This window comes from Stegodyphus dumicola, chromosome 10 (genome assembly GCF_044657685.1).
Source record: "Stegodyphus dumicola isolate Sdum_Otavi_A_Nest chromosome 10, ASM4465768v1".
In the NCBI taxonomy this organism is placed as follows: Eukaryota; Metazoa; Arthropoda; class Arachnida; order Araneae; family Eresidae; genus Stegodyphus; species Stegodyphus dumicola.
In genome coordinates, this window is record NC_140777.1 from 168,651,447 (window position 1) to 168,672,701 (window position 21,255).

The 21,255-nt window shown below is 33.0% G+C and overlaps 1 protein-coding gene across 1 annotated transcript in view; it reads left to right on the forward strand.

The window, feature by feature from the left end:
- The window catches only part of LOC118203506 (uncharacterized), a 33,964-nt gene extending 13,012 nt beyond the window's left edge, over positions 1-20,952 (forward strand). The window contains exons 3-4 of the mRNA XM_035375792.2: positions 3,253-3,350; positions 20,050-20,952. Coding sequence (XP_035231683.1) covers positions 3,253-3,350; positions 20,050-20,812 — 861 coding nt within the window. The 3' untranslated portion in view covers positions 20,813-20,952. The remainder of the gene's footprint in view (positions 1-3,252; positions 3,351-20,049) is intronic.
- The last annotated feature ends 303 nt before the right edge of the window (positions 20,953-21,255 follow it).

Here is a 21,255-nt window from a genome sequence, read left to right on the forward strand (position 1 = left end):
AGTATTCATTTTCTTGAAGTTCTGAATAAATGGGCCGGAAATAATTTGGAATAAAATAACTATAAATAAATGGGCGGGTGTCTTCCGTAGCCAGTAATAAAGTGATAAACTTCAATACTATATATTATTATCTTTTGATCAATATCTAAGCTTCTTTTGTAACCATTGTTATCTTCGGATAATACCCAGCGTTCTTTCTAGTGTTCAATTATTTTTTTGTCTTGTTAACGCAATAATTATTCTTTTAGAATATAATACGTCCAGGTCATGATTTGTATCACTCAGGGCAGCTTCGTTTGTAAGTGCGTCCGCTCTTTCACTTCCAGCAAACCCCACGTGGGCCTTTATTCAATGCAAATAAAGTCTGTGATTATCGCTTACGTATTTTAAATCATTTTTAGTCTGTTCAGTCAAAGTATTATCTCTATAAGGACTGAAAGGACGCTTGTACAGCAGACATAGCATTCGAGTATAACTTGTCTATAATACTTCGAGTATAACTTGTCTATAATTATAATATTTGAGTATAACTTGTCTATAATTCTATACGAATAACTTGTCTATAAATCAGATTTTATTTTAACCATTTCAAAGCATAAAATATGGCTCTTAATTCGGCTTAAAAAACAGCATTAAATCCATCTAATGTAAATTTCCTATTTTTGGTCTCAGTCCCATGAAAGTATGCCCCGAAATTGGTTTCTTACTTGACACATGAAACAAATTCCGAGAAAGGAAGACGGTCATTATTAGGAGAAATCTTAAGGCTGCCTTTTCTGCCCAATCCATTTGTTATCTCATTACCACAAACTTCCACAGGTGAAGGCATCAATTGAAAAACTATTTTATTTGGGCCCACAAGCCAATCAAATGCTGGGCAATATTCAAAGTAATTCTTTCTCCATATTTCCACCTCTCAGCCAAGTGCTGCGTAGAACTCCTGCTATGATTCAGAATCCAGATGTAAGTATTGACGCAATAAATTAAGGTCTCCACTATAGCAATGAGTTCTGCTCCAAAAATAGAGCAGCTTCTCGTGGAAGTCTTAATTCTCCTGCATGATAAGTATTTCGCTACCCGAGATACCGCCGTAACCCCTGCTACCATTAGTATAAATCTATAACAAATCACCACGGATTTTTTTAGTACCCTCTAAAGCCAGCTGTTTAAGGTAATCAAGATGCTGCGTGCCTTTGTTAGTATAAGAGCAAAGTTCGGTTCTAAAAGAAACCCTATCACTAAATGCCACAGCAAACTCCGAACAACAGGCTATAGAGACATATTCAGCATCACGTTGCAGCCCTCCCTCACTTTCAGCCCGGCTGAGCGGGCTTTCTCTTTTAAGATGACGATTTGTGTTATAATTACGTACATATCTACGTAAAAGTTCTGTGCTAATCATCATAACTGCTGAACTTAGCAAAGTTTTTGGTCAAGAGATACCTACTTGGAGGGGTTAAAGATCGGCCTCATACAGGATAATGTCTATCGGGCAGCAATTGCGGAGACCAGTAATGGTTCTGGTAGCCGAGAGTTGTACCCATTCCAGTTTATCTATGTTGCTGATAGAAGCGGCCTGATAAACTTGAGCACTGCATTCCGGGACAAGCCTAATAAGTGCAATGTATGGGTTTCTCCGGATTAGAACATTTGAACCCCAGTCTCTACCAGATGTATATTTTAAATGTTTGAGTCTCTGTTTATTTCATAAAACCAAATTGTCAACATGAGCCCGGATGAGGACCTCCTGATCCAAAATATACCCCAAGTATTTTGGATGTTTTTCACAATTCAATCTCTAACCTAGTATAAAAATGTTCGATGCCAGATTGTAGAGATGTATATTGGTGGTAAAAGTATTGAAAACAGACTTTTAGGGGATTGAAAACGATTTTGTGTTTCGTAGCAAAATTTTCAAGATCTAGGAGGGATGAGTTAATATCTACCTGAGCAGATGTGAGACCTAAATTGCTACTCCAGGCGATTATATTAAAGAGTCTGTGGTTATTCTTTGGTAGCATATACCCTGATTTCTATGTCAAAGACTAAGTAGTGAATTCTCACTATGCCTGTGAGAGTAAATATTGCAGAAGAAAGGTTTAAATAACCTTTTTACTTAAACTACATTAAAACAGATGCACGCCCTTCGTGCTTACAAATCACCACCATTTGTGGCTACGTAACAGAAAGTAAGAATGTAACAATCACTAGTAAATTAAGAATCGTAATGTCTGGTTCTTTATCTTGAACTAACGCTAAATCGGCTGCACACAGCAAAGCTGAGCCCAGGAATATCAGCATAAACTGAAAGGTGTCAAACACCAAACCAGAGGGCTAGCTTTAAACTCGCAGCATAAACATCGGAATTAAGGCCGCTACTACTCTTTTGAACTCTTGACGCACAGCTTAAATACTGCTTCTGAAACACGTTTAAATTTACATGCTACGTCATAACAAAATTTACATTCCGGCAGGAACTGAAATCAGGTAGCACAGTAAAGTCAAAATAACTGGTTAGAATAAAATATATATACCAACATACAAACTCATACAGTAACTGGCATTAATAATAGCCGCATATGCAAACATTAAAGGGGAGAACAGTGTGGAGAAAAGCACAGATTCATGGGGTATACCCTAGCTTAGCCTGAGTCTTCCAGAAACGTTGTCCCTATACTTCGCTCTAATGACTCTTAGAAAGTCAGCAATATAGGGTATGATCTTCTGCTGATATAAAATTTCTGCACAGTTTACGAAGAAATTTGTTTTTCCAAACCCTGTCGCGTAAGCCTCAAATACATCAAGAAACAACTATAATTATTTCCTTAATTTTCTACATCAGAGTACTATGACATTAATGGGCGTCGAAGACTTTAGCTATATTTATTTTGTGAGTGATATCGACATCTGCGATATTTCTTGGCTATTAAGAAGCCTAATTTCGGCTTTCTCGTTGAGATACTTCAAGCTCTTTGCTGCCTTGCATTATTAATTGCGTTGAATTATCAATCTTCCAATTCTTGCCAACAAATCTCCTCCATGCCGTATCTGGCAACAGTAAAATTGTTTTGATATAATGCATTACTGCAAATCTGGAAAAATACACGGTTTAAATAACACATATTGTCAGATGCTAGCAAACTAAACTGCTAGAAAAGGCTCTTTCCTATTCCACTATTTCATGCATATATAATAGGTTTTTAGTTTAGGTAAATGGTTTTCTGCCTCATGCATTTTCATTGTATTTTACAGAAAGAGGGTACTCGGCAGTGCCAAAAGAATTGGGTATGTGCAGAGATAATATACGACCGCTATGATACGCTACCTATGAAACGCCTCGAACAAAGAAGGTAAGCATTTATTAAAACTTGTAATTTAGTAATTTTCGCATTTTGTTAGTTTTTAGAAATTTATTAAGTTTCATGAAAGTCACTTTCTGAGTTTAGTTAATCAATTTCGAAACTATCAAGCATTTATGTTTTAGATATTTTAGATACTGCACATGATTGCATCAGTTTTCTAATCTTTGTATCTTCCAAAATCTCTGTCAACTGAATTTATCTTATTATGTAACGAGTTAACACTAAAAGCTGATATTCTGAAATCGCTACGAACATAAGTTGCTTTATCGAAATCGAATTTGATGTTTTTAAAAGTTGAGTGATGGAGAAATATAGGATGTGGAAGTTTTGATAGCGTAATCATAAAATTATGCGCTAAATGAGCATATAATGTTTATCATACTATATTTGAAACAATAGTTACAAAAAATAGGGACTTCATTTAACAGTCGAGCTCTGAATATGCTGCTGTTAATGTCCACACATTTTTCACTCTGAATTCCATTTCGACAGTGGCAACAGTTGTTGGCTAAAATAGACCGGCTTTGAAGTCTCTTCACTATCTTCCCTTCTCGCCATGCGTGAATGAAGACTGCGAGGCATGTCTGGTGACGTTTTCAAAGCTGATTCGGCACCATCAATTTCATTATCAGATCCTCGTACTTCTTCGTATAATTTCTTATTTTCACTGCTAGGATGAAGAAGCATTCCTAATTTCAGATTTGAATTCAATGTTAAATTCTGTATGCCATACTCACAAGATCGACTAAATAGCGCATTTTGTTGAAAAATAGCTAGGCATTTTTCATTCCTACCAAGTCCTGGTAGTATTCTGCAAATATGACTAGTTACTTCTACGATGTTCCAAGATTTCATTTCCTTCGACGTGCTCTTCTACGACGAACTCAAGAATGTATTTTGTGACTGGTGTTATGTAGGTTTCTTGTGACTAAATACTTAATGACTCTGAATAAATATGTTTCACAGATGAAGATATTGTGATTTCTTTTTTGGATTGTGAGTTCTTTTTTGAAATATGGATAAGTCAACATTTAGCTTTTATGTAATTTTAGGTTATTAAGGCAAACCAGAATTAAATCTTAATAGTTTCTTTTATTCAGGTTATTGCGGTCACAGCGCAGAAAAATATTTAAAATAGATGTCTCCAAATAATTCATTAACATTGATACCGAGACTTAGATTTCCAGTATTTTTAATAATCTCTTCTTTTCGGCTTATTGCGAGGATTAAATTTTACAAAAGCTGCTTATCAAATAACGTCTTCATTGCATCACATGTTTTTATTTTTGGCAATAAAACTATTCATTATTCTTTCTCAATATAGGGGCAAGACGCGTTTCGAAAACTGTTCATCGGTGGAATAATAATAAGAAAGCTTATAACTTTAGTTATTTATTACATTTCTTACCTGTATATGTTGAAAAATCTTCAAAAAATGAGTGCCAATGCAGAATTTAAAAATTAAAAAATATAATTTATAATAAAATTAAAAGAACAAATGAATATGCATTATTTACCTGCATGCAACATAGCTGTTTATAATTGAAAATATATGTTATTTACCCTAAGAAGAATATAAAATTTCTCAGTTAGATATGTTATAAATTAAATGCATATAAAGTATAAAAAATTACATATTGTATTAAAAATGTGAAATACATATTTAAGTTGTAAAATACTATCGTAATTGCTTGTAAATCGTTTAATTTTTTATCGTAATAGACTAATTAGATTTTATAATTAGATTTTAAAATAAATTTAGGACTTTAAGACTTAACGAATGACAATGCATCGACAACTGGTTCCGTGCGAGGTTAATAAATGATAAATTAAAGTTAATTTCAATTAAAAAAAAATGAGAGCACACATTTCAGTTTTCTCTACTATTTCGGTAAACGGGCTCGGAAATGGTGAATATTTTTATTGAAAATAAAGGATAATATTAGAATTAAAAATAGCATAAAGATATCATAACATATAGTATTCATCCAAGATCACTATATATATCTGTTATTGAAGCTGTTTAATGCACACGAAGTTTACAGATACATTTTGACAATACTGGGAGAAACATAAAACACAGCGCACAGAAGTCGACATCACTACATTTTAAAATCAAAACTTACAAAGAAAAGAGTCATTGAAACTTAAGTTACGATAGCTCAGGGAAGAAAATTTTCGCGATACCTTTCACCTTTTGAGATCTAATTATTTATAACTAAACAATATTCAAAGTCCCTGTTCATTCGCTGCCCTTTTTTCAAGGGTCGTCCAAGTAGTGATCATCAAATGACAACCTAATCATTTTCCAGACGTTCAGCATCACATGGAGCATTCGTGGAAGAGATGAAACTACAATCACTGTTCCCTATATCGGGATCATTCTTCTTTAAAACTTTGTCATTGTCTTTAACTTCTAGTGGATATAATTTCTGGAAGTTCAAAATCACTTGGAGCATTCGAGGAAGAAGTTGAACTGCAGTCACTCGTCCCTATATCAGGATTATTCATCTTTAACACTTTATGATCGTCTTTACCTTATAACGGATATAATTCCTGAACAGGTCATTTTTTGACCTTCAAGATAATTTGAAATACTGGTTCCTATATCGGGGTTATTCTTCTTTAAGACTTTATCATTGTCTTTAGCTTCTAACGGATATAAATTCTGGGATGGGTTGTAAATAAGCCCCAGTTTAGTCTTGCTTTCTGACACGTGCGCTTTTCCGTCTTCCCCCGAATATATTTTAAACACTTCTGCTAAATAACAGTAGTTTCCTTTTTGTGTTACCTCTCCAGAGGAACGGGGTCGGTTTCTATAAATTGTATTCTTTTGCGGTTAAATATATTCTCTCAAAATTCCCTTCTAAATCTTGTTCTGATGTATTCTCTAATTCTTTATCGATACACATAACGCTTATTAATCTTACTAGATTCGGTTGTATCACAACCTGGAACTCCAGCTTATTTTACTTCTTGTATGAACATTATAGGAATCAATAACATAAGATCATTGCTACATCTGACGTATAGGTCAACTGTTTATTATTCCTGATATTTTCAGCATCGCGGAGTACTGTGTACAGTTCTTCATAAGCTTCATATCCTAAAATACGCCTAGCATGTTATTAACATGCCTATTAGACCTTCCCCAAAGCGAATGAACGGAATAGGACGGCGAATAAGCAGAGAAATACGGGACACCGTCGCTCCATACGAGAACCAAGCAGGAAAGAAAAATAACATCCCATTAAGATGAAAAAAGAAGCAAACGAAAAGAAATTCCCCAGTTCTAATACAGACAGTTCCGGCGTAGAAAAAAGGTAAAGACAGTGCAGTCAAAATCTATCTAGACGCTAACTCTCTACAATAAAATAAAAGTTCAATTTATACAAGTAGGAGGGTATATTTCAAGTGGAATCAATAGCACTCCTGGAAGCAATAAAATACGGCATCACCTACCTATCTACCTGAAAACACTATATATCACCACAGACAGCCTTTTAGCGATGCACGCTATCGCAAACCCATAATCAGATTTGATCATAAGGTCAGATAACATAAGCAGATCAAAGGTAATCCCAGAGATTATAGAAATTACTTGAAGATAACCAAATCAACATTTATTTGTCCCATGGCTGAAAGCACATGACTGAAGGGACAAAAGGCAGCGAGGAGGCTGATATTCTAGACAAAGAAGCAGCTAGGGTCAAAATGCCCAAACGTTATCAGTGCCATGGTCCGGCTCTTCCATAAAAAAACTCATAACCAGCGACTCTAAAGCTCTAAAGCTGAATGGCAAAACAGGTAGCGCAACCTGGAAGAGGACATACCAACTGTCCTCAAAATTAAACATTGCACTCAGTTCAGTAATAAGAAAAATTATGTGATTCATGTCGGGCATAGTCCTTTTCCCACGTATTTTTATGTAAAGTGCTAAGCTACATCAAATGAGAGTGTATGTGGAGAAAAAGGCAAAGAGGCGGCCCCGAACACTATTCATTTAAATGTTCCCTCACAACTGAATATCCTCTAAAACTTTCGAACACAGTAAGTGAAATAATTCCTTTTATAAAATATGCTGTTCAGCACAAAACAGCGCAAAAAGGAATTCATAAATATAATGAACTTCATGTCCACAAGAGGCACGAAGCTATGAAACGCAGCAACGCTTGGCGGGGCCAATTTTCAGCCCTGTGAAGAGTAGTTATCTGGATGAGTGAAGTGTAGTTATCTAAGTGCGATTGGACAATACCCACATTGCTTACTTTTAAATGATGAGTATCCACCACGCTTCACCATATCTCTATATGAAGACATTCGACAAAAAAAATCTGTTTTTCTCTGCAACAATAAGTATACTAAAATTTTCTTCCTTTCTGAATTTACAGTTTTTTTCTTTTGACATCAGTTCGAAATTAGGTTGTTCTTCTGTTAAATATTTTATCCAAATAGTGCTTTTCTATCATTTTTCGATAACTAAGATTTCCACTGAAGTTCCTGGAGGTGAAAGATCGGCCGGAGTTTGTATTCCTGATACATAGTTTCATTGGCCAGTTGATTTCAAACTTCTAATTTTTGTCACCCTGTTAAAAATAAACACGCCCAGCCATCCTTTATCTTAATTCAGAAGATAGTATCCATCGATATAAAACCAAAAAACAGTTTTTATGTTGTATATTTTCAATTCATTTCTAAGTGTTTGCCAATCACAAGCAATATATTCTAACCAGGGGGTATAGTTGCTTTTCTAAGATGAGATACCTTTGATCTAGCTTGTACTAGTTGACAAGCGACTGAATTTTTTGCTTTCACACTCAAAAACGTAGACGTAGCATATGACGAGTAGCATGCTTTACAAGATACAAGTATTGATAAAGTTTTCGTATCGCAGATCTAGTTCACATCGAGTCCTTGATTTTTCATGCTAGTTCCTCTTTCTCAGGTCTTTGATCTAAATAGTGTGTTAGTACAGCAGCTAGAAGAAAAAGACTACAGGTAAGACCAAATACTGAAAATGTTTGAAGCTGGGTTTGTAGATTGTCTCCATACGAACCTGTCATTTTCATATAAGCCTATTTGTAGTATTCTCTATAACTCTAGCAAAATAAACCAATCTTCCTATCTTTCCCCATTTGGAACTGTTCAACAGAGAAGAGATGCATTAAATTAGGTCGAGTCTTTGATAGGGACAATATATCGTAGTTTAGCTAATCTGATTCTAATAAAGTTTGTAGCCTTGGATCGAAATGTCTAGAAATTATCTTCATATTAGATGCTCATCGGCCAATCGGTTCTTTTTCTCCTAAATTTTCAGCTGGGGAAAAAAAGCACTTTACATATAAATGTATTTACAAAATAAATAAATAAATAAATAAATAAAACAAATAAATAAATAAATAAATAAATAAAACAAATAAATAAATAAATAAATAAAACAAACAAATAAATAAATAAATAAAATAAATAAATAAATAAATAAAACAAATAAATAAATAAATAAATAAAAAATAGGTAATTTTAGTGCAAAAATTCGTGAGTGAGTTGATTTATGTTTTTAAAAGTACGAGAAAAAAGTTAAGGAATATGTATTTTCAAATCTTATAAAAAATATTTATATTGTAAATTAATTATTTCTATTTATAAAGTTTATACTGCTTTTTTCATATTAATTTTTAAGGAAAATAAAAATATTGAACACGACACCGTTTTCGGAACATATACATAGTTGAAATGTCTTCATTGGCCGCATAAAATTCCTTCAGAGGCCACGTGAAGCTCGAAGGCTGCCGTTTTGAGACAATTGATCTAACGCAGACATGACATACATCCAACGCAGAAAGCAAATACGTCATGTAAGCTACTTTGAATTATGTGTATGAACTTCTAGTTACGTTCTGATTCAAGCAATTTATTAACATCTGGAAAGTGAACGAATTAATAATTTCGATTCTGATTTAGAAACTGCCTTTTTTTAATATAAATAATTCAAGATATAGTTTGGTTCTATCAAAAATTTAGCAATTGTCTTTATATCTGAGTCGATCTTTATAATGTGATGCCTTTGATAAGCTACCATATATGCCAAATACATTAAATCCTATTACACAAGTATTAGTCGAACCGAAGTTAAACGCTGCACACCTCTCTCTCTTGTAGTGGCTTTTCTCTCTTGTAAGTGGAAAATTGCTTTCAATAATATGATCTAAAAACATATTAGGACTCGTAAAACAATTGATTTTAATATCAGGTTGGCCTTCTCTAAAATGCTACGCGATCCTTAGCAATTGCGTTTGAAAAAACAGGAATATTACTGTCAAATTTAATAAGAAGTGTACAAATAAAACATATTTCATCACTAGATAAGCAACAATGATCGTGTATTGGGATTACAGCTAAAGTACAATAGAGTACAATGAGAGTAACATCTGAGAGTAATAGTGAATGTATGTTATAATATAAAGACTACATAATATAAAACTGAAACAAGTAATATAAAAAAATAATTAAGTAATATAAGTAAGTCAATTCCTACTTAGGTCAATAAAGAAAAATCTTAAAAATATATGAAAAAAATTTTTAAATTAAATAAAAAAAATTTAAATTAAAAATTAAATGTGTGAAAAAACTGTATTAACATCAAGTGCCATCCACTACAAGTTTAAAAAATGTATTTGAACTTGAGTGGATGAGTAAAAAGTATTTTATTAACGATTAAAATTAATAAATTAATAATTAATTAAATTAAAAATTACAGTTCCTGCTTAGGTTAACAAAGAAGAATTTTAAAAATACCAAAAATTTTAAAAGGCAAAAAAATTTTAAAATTTTTAATATTTGAAGAAAACTGTATGAACATCAAGTTTCATCCACTCACTACAAATGTGAAAAAAATATATTTGAAATTGAGTGGATGAATAAAAGTATTTTATTAACGATTGAAAATTTGAACAAGATATAGGGAAAGTGTGAGCTAATAGTAGGAATTAAAAAATATTTGGTGAAATTCCCGTTATAAAATTAAGATAACATAAGCTTAATGTCAAACTTATGTTGTAAGTGTATCAGATTAAAGAAATAAACATTTTTCGTACCCTAAAAACCAAATATAATAATAAGTGCATACATCAGTAATGTCACAACAAAGATCTGCACTTATTAACCTTTCTAAATATTCATCCGCTGGGCAAAATTAACCCCAGATGCCGTACGTATTTTCACAATATCTAGTTCTAGCAGCCATTGCTAGATTCATCTAACAGTTCCTGCGCCTTTGGTGGCGGCTAACTGGAGGTTGATATACCTTCGATCGTTCGATTTACTAGCTTCGATGTACTTCAAAACCACAGCACTCCTTACACGCTTTTACCATTCTGCCATGTTGAATAGTTTAATGGAATGGAAGTGAGAAAATAGAAATTACGCATCGCATTAAATTTTATTCTCAAGGAAAAGACAATGAATTTACAAGGTATTTATCTCGTCTTCTTAGCATGCCTTCGTAGCGTGGTGGTCTGCACGCTGCGCGCATATTCCAGAGGTTCGATTCCCGGCGAAGACGTTGTTCATTTTTTCTCTCTCTTGCTTCTAAAATACCTAATGTCTCTACAGTAGCGCCCGAACTGAAAGGGTGGTGGATGATGATTCTCCACACCCAGGATTTGGCAATTGGGTAATCTAAAAGCCCCATTGAAAGGGGGAGTATATAAGGTATTTCTTCAACCTTCCAAGCGTGCCTTCGTGGTGTGGTGGTCTGCAATCTGAGCGCGTATTCCATAGGTCCGTGGCTCGATTCCCGGCAAAGGAGGTTGCTCATTTTTCCTATCTTCTGCTTCCAAATAACCTAATGTCTCTACAAATTGAATTTCTAAAACACCCTAGTGTAATTAGGTTTGAAATCCTCAACCTGATTTATGCAAAAAGATGTAAAATATATTTCTTAAGATTTGCCTTGTAGAGTCTTCTTGTGCGTTTTGGGAACATAAACTATAACATAATAACTGCGTTGTGCGTCTTGTGCGTTTTGGGAACATAATAACTTACAAGATGAAGTTGGAAGAATTTATGACTGCAGACGTAGGTTATAACAAGCTTTTTTATTTAAGCGTAACGGAACAGAAAATGAACTCACTCGTTGCTCATTATTTAATCTAAGTACCTTGAGCACAAAATAATATGTACAATCAATATGAATTAAATTTTAGCTACACGATTGGCTCCTACTCAATCTAAACCGCTTAATCGGCTTCACATCGCAAAGCCGAGCCTAGAATATCTATAGAATCTAAAGTAGGTAGATAGCACCAAATATTCAGCTATAGAGCCACTTTCAAACACGCGGCATAAACTCGAAACGAACTCTTAAAAGCTGCTACTTAAATACTATTTCCAAACACACTTAGATTTGCATATACTATAAAATATTATATTAGCCGTCAAAAATTTTAAGTTATCCTGGTTCAAGAAACATTAATTCAAATCATACATAACACCAAGGTAAAAGAACATTATTAATCAGGTTTTTAAAACTTCCAAGTTTTTTAAGTCTAACGTGGCACTGCGAGATCCAAAAACAAGAAGTATAACATCATGAAAGTTTTACTCCCTCTTTGGCGATTAAAATATATTTCCACATAACATTTCTTACATACTGGGCCCGGCTGAACAGTAGTTCAGAACAATCAAGATTATCAGTGATACATGAACATTTTCAAGAATTATTTTCAGGAATCATTATGCATTTCAATACAAATTCAAGATTTTGTAATCAAGAAATGCCACATAAACGTCAAGAACATATAAACGTACCGTATGTTTCAAGAATTATCAAGTAAATTTTCATTCATCAAGAATTATTGTCATAACATTCCTGTTCAAGCATCAGGAATTTAAATCATAAATTTATATAACGCAATATAATATTAAACAAATAACATTTCAAAATTAAGATTATCATAATTCAACTAAAATACTAGAAATATTACAAGAAAACTGTCTTTTTTTTTTTTCAGAATTAAATTAAAATTTTAAATACACTTATACAATTCTACAACCTTAAAAGTTTCTAATATACAGATTTCTTTAAATATTAAATATGCAATACTTTAAATAGCTTTAAGATTGCATTTTCAGTAAGAAATATACTATCACTCAATATTAATACTCTTAGCATTCTAACTTAACCAATAACTGTAAAGGTCTCTTTATAATGTCCTTTTCAGTCTTTATTTCACAACTGCGAATTAGTCCATCTCTACCAGTAAATATTTTAAAAACCTTTCCTAATCTCCACATGTTACGTAGCAAATGTTCATCATATATTATCGCGATATCGTTTACAGTCAAATCGTGTTTTGCACGGTGATTGTTCACACAATTTGCAGATTTGAGATTCAACAAATAATCTTTATAAAAGATTTTCCAAAAGTTATTTAATAATTTTTCACAATATAGACGCGCTTATAAAAGAATTTCTTTAGTACTGCACACTTCATGAGTGTATTTGACAGGAGGCAAATTAGTAAGTTTCTGTCCTAGCAGAAAATGAGCAGCTGACAGAACTTGGGACTCATTATCTTGGACGTAAGTCAAGGATCTACGATTTATCACCGCCTCAATTTCAGTCAGTACAGTTTCCAATTCTTCAGGTAGCAGTAATGTTCTACCAAGAATTTTTCTTAATATTGCTTTGACAGATCGCACAAGTCTCTCGTAAAATCCGCCCCACCAGGCTCCTCTTTCAATGATATACCTCCATTGAATGCCCTTTGCTGCATAATGATTCTTTACATCGGGATGGCTTAATACCTGCCACATCTTTCTGAGCTCTGCATCAGCTGCCTTGAATGTACGCGCGTTGTCTTATGTTAAAGAGCACAATCCTCTTCTTGATATGAATCGACGAAATGCAAGTTGGAAAGATTTAGTTGTGAGATCTTTTGTTAATTAAAGATGAATGCCTCTAGTTACTGCGCAGGTAAATAATAGGATATAATACTTCGTATCTTCATTTTTCACGAAAAGTGGACCTGCATAATCCAGGCCTATAACATTAAAATGATTTCCTTTTTAAATTCTAGATAGAGGTAATGGTGCTATGATTTGTCGCATTGATCGGAAGTTATAACGCTGACACAGTACACAGTTTCTTATAACACGTTTCACATTTTGTCTGGATCTAATTATCCAATACTTTTCACGGAGGAACATGAGAGTACTAGCTACATCTGTATGAAGAACCCGTTCATGTGCATCATGTACCAGAAGATCTGTAAAATGAGTTTTTGAAGGAATAATTATAGGATGCTTTTCATGAAAACTTAAAGTTGATTTTTGTAGTCTTCCTCCTACTAAAAAAACTCTTTACTCACTTAGAAAAGGATTTGGTTCATAAATGTTTGAGTTTCTTGAGATCAACTGTCCAGACTTTAAACTATTACTTTCATCAGAAAAATGTCCGTATTGAACTTCTTTTATCAAATATAATTCTGCGGCAAAGAGTTCTTCTGCCATCAAGGGTCCTGTTTTCTTGTCAGTTTTATTTTTCAGATTGTGAATAAATCTAAATATGCATGCAGTCACTCTAATAGCTCTAATTAATTTACTATAATTTTCAAGATTCAACAGAGAATTAGAGTTTTCTGCAATAGACGGTATCATTTATACACTTGTAAGGATTATGTTAATTTTATTAAAAGTTAAATTTTAAGTTCCTTTCCTGTCAAATTCTTAACTTCAATTTACTACTTCCGGCCAGAACGTAGTTTTGGAATCTTGCTGAATATTTAATCAGCAAGATGTTGGAGGAGCACTTCCAACATTAACTTAGAATTACAAAGTGAGGAACTCTACACACTTTTTTCCGCTCTGAATTAGAGCTGAATCAGCATTAGAAAGCTCCATTGTCGCAATAAATTTACTAGGTCAAGCACTCGCTGATTCAACTAACCAGTCTGGCCCAGACTGCCATAATCTTGAAGACAACAAATATTCGGCTGATAACATCCTCGAGATAAAATGTCCGCTGGATTTGGACTTCCCATTACAATGTCTCCAGTTATTTGGGCAAGTTAATGATTGTATTTCAGATATTCGATTGTTTACAAACATTTTTCATCGTTCAGGAGCACTATGAATCCGGTGAACCACTATCATACTGTCAGTCCACAGATAAATATTTTCTTCATGGATTGAAAACACTTCTCTTAAATTTTTACCAAGTCTTGCCGATGTTAATGCTCCTAGCAACTCTAACCCTGGAAGTGTGAGTTTTTGTTTATTGATGCAATTATAGATTTTTCCATAATGAATGCTACCTGCCCTTCTTCAACCGATCTAAACTATGCAACTGGACAGCACGTCTTAATAGATGCATCACAAAATAAATGCAGTTCGATGTCTTTATTTTGATTTAATTTCTCGGAGAAATATTCTCGAGAAATTTCAAATTTTATTAATTTTTCGATTTCACCGCTCCACTCGAACCACAACTGCTTACAATCAGTTGGAACTTCGTCGTCAAATCCTAAACCCAACTGCCAAAGGTTTTGCATAATCAATTTTGCACGTAATACAAATGGCGCCAAGAAACCTACTGGATCGAAAATAGTAGCGGTCACCTTTAATATATTTCTTTTTGTGGTGTTTCTACAACTATTTAATGTTTCGCACAAGTTATCTATGTTCAAGGAAATTACATCTTTACTCATACACCAGTTAAGCCCTAATACTCTTAAGAAGCTATTTAGTTCCTTTTCTGATTTAATTATTCCACAATCATCCCAAAGTTTTTTGAGTTTCTCTGAATTTGTATTAAACTGACGCAAATTCATTCCGGCATCTTTAAGCACGCAATAGGCTCCAGCACTTAACTTAAAAAAAGCCTGTTCCACAGAATCTGCAGCATAGAAAACATCATCTACGTAGATCGAACAGTTCAACATCTGAAAAATATCTGGATTTTCTAACTTTATTTTCTTTATATGCTTTTTTAGAGTGCACGCCAGAACGAAAGGGCTACATGACACACCGAAAGGAACGCGAGTCATTCGATAATGTTTCAAATCGTAATTATTATCAAAGTATAAAAACCGTAATACATCTCTATCAATTTCAGAGATTCCAATCTGGAGGAGGCCTTTTCACTGTCTGCTGAGAACGCATGTATGTATTGTCTGAACCGCAATATCAAGTCCAAAACAAAAGGATTCAAATTTGGGCCAGGCATCAAACAATTGTTCAGAGATACCCCATTACACTTCGAAGATGCGTCAAACACGATACGGACTTTAGTTTTTTATACATGTTTTCTTACCACTGAAGAATGTGGCATGTAATACATTTTATTACTGTCACGACTTTCAATTTCGCACTATACAATTATTTCATTTTTTAACTGTTCGTTTATTATGCTATCATAATTTGCTCTAAGCTATTCATCATTTTTTAGTTTATTAACCAAAGATACTAGACGTCGCTTGGCATTTTCTAAATTATTACCCAAGTTTTCATGATGTTATTTCCATAATAAACGAGCTACATATCTACCATTAGTAAAATGAAATTCTTTTTCAAATTTCTCAATGACTGATTTATCATCAGGATTCTTGTTTTCCTCTAAACCCAAGTGGTCCAAAGTCCAAAACCTTCGCGAACAGTCATTAACTGAATTATTATCTTCCTTCAAGTAGTGAGAAGCACCAATTGTAAAAATACAGGCATTAGACTGATCACCTTCCAAAGATCCAACCAAGGACCAACCAAATATACTTGTAGAAGATACCTCAAATAATTAATTACTTACTCTTTTCTTTTCTCCTGTTTGCACTTCCCAACATGAATCAGATCCTAATAATATTTTTATTTCAGCTGCCATTATTGGCTAATTTAAAATTTTCTGATTTTAATATTTCTAAAATGTTTTTGGAGGAAATTTTTATGAGCGCTCCAGATTGTATCTGTAACAAGAGCTTCAACAGTGATTGAGTCATTAGGGCAATGTATACTTTTCAAGGTAATTTGAACAACATTATATTCCATTAGTTTACCCTATATATACCCAAAAGAATAAATATATAACCTTTCTTTCCTTAAAGTTCTTAATTTAAATTTTTTAGCCAAATCAGATCTGATAAATGACCTCTGGGATCCACAATCAATTAAGATTTTTACTATTTGGCTTCTAGTATTATCTGTATCTGAAGCGTAAACAGTGCAAGTTTGTAAGTATACACCTTTATCAGCAGTTTCAGAAACAGTCTTAGAGTTAAACGATAGGGATGCAACTACATTCTGCTTAGAAACTGATACTGGAACTACTTTCTGTTTAACATCTGAAACTGCTTCCGCTTCAGGAACAATATTTTTAGAAAATAACTTATTATGATTTGAACCATTACACAACTCACAAGGCTGAAGTTTCATTTTACATCTGGACGATACACGGCCTCTCTTAAAACATCTGTAACAACGTCCATGGTTTCTTAATATCGCTCCTTTTTTTTTTTTTTTTTTTTTTTTTTTTTGCTCATTTGTTTTCTCACATTTTCCTACATCATGTGTATTTTGATTAGAATAGAAACAATATGGCTTAGTCACTGTGGCTAACGCCGAAGCAGTAGGAACGCTTGCCCCTTTTAAGTAATTATTTTTATTCTGCTTAACTCCGTAATTTGCGTCCCTTTTCTTTGAGCTTATTATCAAATTAGAAGCTTCCCGTCTCTCAACTTCCAATCTAATGAATTCAAGAAGTTCTGTTAGGCTATATTGCTGTTTAGAGTTTCTTTTTCTATTAAACTCCAGATTCATATCATCTGTTAAAAGCTTTAAAATAACAGGTCTTAAAGGGTCTCAAAAGCTTCCGACACAATACCTAATGAATTTAAACTTCTTATATTGATTTCACAAGAATCGTAAAGTGTTCTTAGTGTTTTCACATTCGACGAACTTCTAACCAGTTCAAGATTCAAGAGTTTATTCATGTGCGAAGATGTAACCAAATCTGTTCGTCCAAATCTTTCTTTAATTAAACTTATAGAAGCGTCATAATTTTCATTAGATAGTGCAAACCCAGATACTGCACTTAAAGCAGGTCCTGCGAGTAAGGATTTAAGATAGGTAAACTTCTCGACCTTTGTTAACTCATTATTATTACCAATAGCATTTTCTAAAGCATTATAAAATTCCAAAAATAAACTAGGATCACCATAATATTTAGGAATAGAAATTTTAGGTAACCGAATGTTAGTTTTGTTTTCGACCTTTACGGCAGCAGTATGGTTACTATGCGATTCATTTTCAATGTTCACTATCTGAGAATTTAAATTAAGTTTATTTTTAACCCTAAAAATACATAACCACATGTTTTCATAATACTCTAACACAGTACTACATTCTTTCTCAATTTCAAACTCATCCCCTTTAAAACAATCCAGTATTTTTTCATTAATTTCTTTCAACGCAGACTGTTTAGAAGTAAGTAAAAACACATTTTCTTCTACCATATTCTTGTCCTAAATGTATTTTTTTAATTTCGAGTTCTACAACATTTATTATTTTAGAAATAACTTGTCTCATAGTTTTCCTAGTAGCTTTCAATTTAACAATATCCTCTGCCATAATAACAACATAAGTAATTTTATTCGCTTACCTGGTGCAGCATTCAAATATTCAATCCTAATTTAGTAACTCACTTTCCTGGTGAATAGCATTCACAAGTATTATAAACATTTATCTTGCCACGTTCAGTGCCGAGGAATAATTTTTCAATAACACGAAAAAACACTGCATTATAAATGAAAAAAACTGTTTGTGGCCCACGTTGGGTGTCAAAAATATAAAATATTATATTGACCGTCAAGAATTTGAAGTTATCCTAGTTCCAGAAACATTAACTCAAGCCACACATAATACCAAGGTAAAAGAACATTACTAATCAGTTTTTTAAAACTTCCAAGTTTATTCAAGTCCAAGTTTATTCGTAACACGCATTCAACTGGCACTGCTAGATCCAAGAACAAGAAGTATAACATCATGAAAGTTTTACCCCCTTTTGGGAGATTAAAATATATTTCCACATAAAATTTCTTACATATACTTTATTTAAACTCGCATTCTGGTAAGAAATTGAAATCAAAAGAGGAAAGAAAGTTTCTTAAAATAAAAAAATCTGATGTGTACACCACATGACTTCCTTGTACGGAATATTAAATTTTACGCATTTTTTTCTTGCATTTCATTTAAACTTATTGGACTAAATTAAATCTACTTCGTCGATAGCGCATAAACCACAATAGAATAAATGCACTCTTTAAATTTCACTATATTTGTTTACCATAGCAACACTCCGGCGCTATGTTCACTTAACAGCGTTATATTTCGTTCATATTATAACTCAGAATGCACAAACTTTATATTATTTGAAGAATTATCTAATAATTGCCACATGTTCTATTCAAATACCATAATAAATATATAACGATGTACAAAAGAAATTAAGCAAACAAAGCAAAAAAGAAACAGTTTTTCACAGACGATTCAGTATTTTTCATTCAATTAATTCAGTTCTCACTTCGCGACAAGGCAAAAATACATAAAATCTCAAAATATCTCTATTAAAAATTACGAAGTAAGTTCTAAACACTTATTTCCTCGAAACAATTCCAGAAATGATTAAGTACGATTTCATTCGCAATAATAAATGAAGGCGTTATCTTTGTTGTTGCGAAGCTTAGTCTCTCTAGATTGGCAAAAAATCTACTGTTCTGCTGTGTCAAATGTAAACAAATATGTCCACCATGTTGTTTAAATATTAGGCTTAACCGCACTTAAACAGCTTTTAAATTGTTGATAATTCTACAAATATTGCTTGCAGATTTCTTAAAGCATAAAATTCTTAACTGGAAGATAGGAACAACATAATTCATTTCTAAAGCAAAAAATTCACAATTTACAAACATATAAGTTTAAAGAAACTGAGATAACTTAGCCGGATAACAGAGTGGAAACATATATATATATAAATATATACGTTTGGTGCGGCCGATTGCAACCAAAATACGAGGTGCACATCTAAATGTTATAGCAGTCCTATATACAAAATTTAAACGTTCTGAGGCTACTCGTTTTTGAGTTATGCGAGATACATACGTACGTACAGACACTACGAAGGATTCTCTTCAGCATTTATTTTAAAGCAGTTTTATAATTTTTTGGGAGGAAAGGAGTCTTTTATTCTGTCCTTAAGTACAGATGTCACGCAGAAACATCGTTCAATTGCATTCGATAGCGGTCAAAATGGATATTTTCGTTGAAATATGCTGCCTGAAACTTTTCGCGATTACACTTCCTTTTTACTTCGTAAAAGGAAGTAAAAATTGGTTAGAACAAAATAAGGTCTTTACAACCCTTTTTGTTTCCACCAACCTCTCTCCTATTGAATAATCGCACAATCGAAATGTGATTGAAAATTCGCACAAAATTTAATAATTTCTTGGTGAATGCACAATTATAATATGTAGAGTGACATAACGAGTGGAGATATAGTATACTTGCTGCAATGTTATATTTTTAAAGAAAGGATACGATTAAACTGATGTACAGTGAAAAGTATCTGCTTGAAATCTCATTTTTTTGTAAGAAATTATTGCATTCCACATATTTCTTAGTTACAGTTGCATTTCTTTTACAGATGCCACTGTTCAGAAGGCACGGAATGCTGGTATGTCTCGGACATTAAAGACTGTCCTAATTACTGGTGTCAAGTTCGCAGGGAATATCTTTATCGAAAGGGAGAATCTTCACTTCAGTTTGCTTGCCTAGAAGTGACGTGCGAAAGTATTCAGAGTCAGAAGAATAACACCCAGAAAGAAACTACTTTTAATATAACAGCTCTTTATCAGAACAAAACGAAACATATAAATAATGAAATTAATTATATAGCTAATGAAACAGACCATACAAACAATGAAACTATTCAACCTAACAATGACCTCACGAATATGACATCTCTCTCACGAAATAAAACATCTTGCTTTAGTGAAGAAGAAACTGAGCTTGAAAACATAACAGCTCAGTATGAGAATGAAACAGTTCAACCTGAAGATGAACCAACTCCCTTGACAGTAAGACATCTCGAATGGAGGATAAAAATATTTATTCAGAAAATGAAAAAGTCCATCGTAGAAATGAAGCGGCTTATCTGGAAAAGAAGAGAAAGAACGTGCCAGCTTGAAAACGAAACACCTCAGCTCAACAGTCAAACAACTCAACTTGGAAAAGAAACAGCTACCTCTGTTGCAAATGAAATGCTAGATCTGGCTAATAGAACCAAAGAACTCGTTTCGCGAATGAGAGATTTCAGCGCGGTCGTGACGAAGCGTATTGAGATAAAAAGAAAGAAAACATATTTGATTTTTAATAATGAAAACACAAGAAACATATACAAAAGATGATATATATTATATTCACCTCGAATTACGCTTTTTAGTTATGTTATTTAATTATCAATTTTTGGTGGTTAGTGCTATTTCATGAAAATTAGTGTTAAACAGATTCAATGATTTAACTTTAATAAATTATTTTATTCACTTTGGATGTATTTCTTATATCTTTTCTGTAATCGCAGCTATTTAAGATTGCGCAGATTTTCTCCAAAGACAGAGAGGATTTTATTTCTGACTTTATTTGAATATTTAAGTCTAAATTTTGTTTTCCTTAACTAGACAATGTTTCCAGCATTCAACTTTTCGGAACACATTTCACATTCTGTTATGATTCAGCAATCAGCGCACGTTCATAGGTAGTCACCAATTTTTCATAGTTTGTATTTGGTAATTTTTCAGTCAAACCATTTGTTTTGTAAATAATGATATTATTACCTATAACTTTTCTTAAT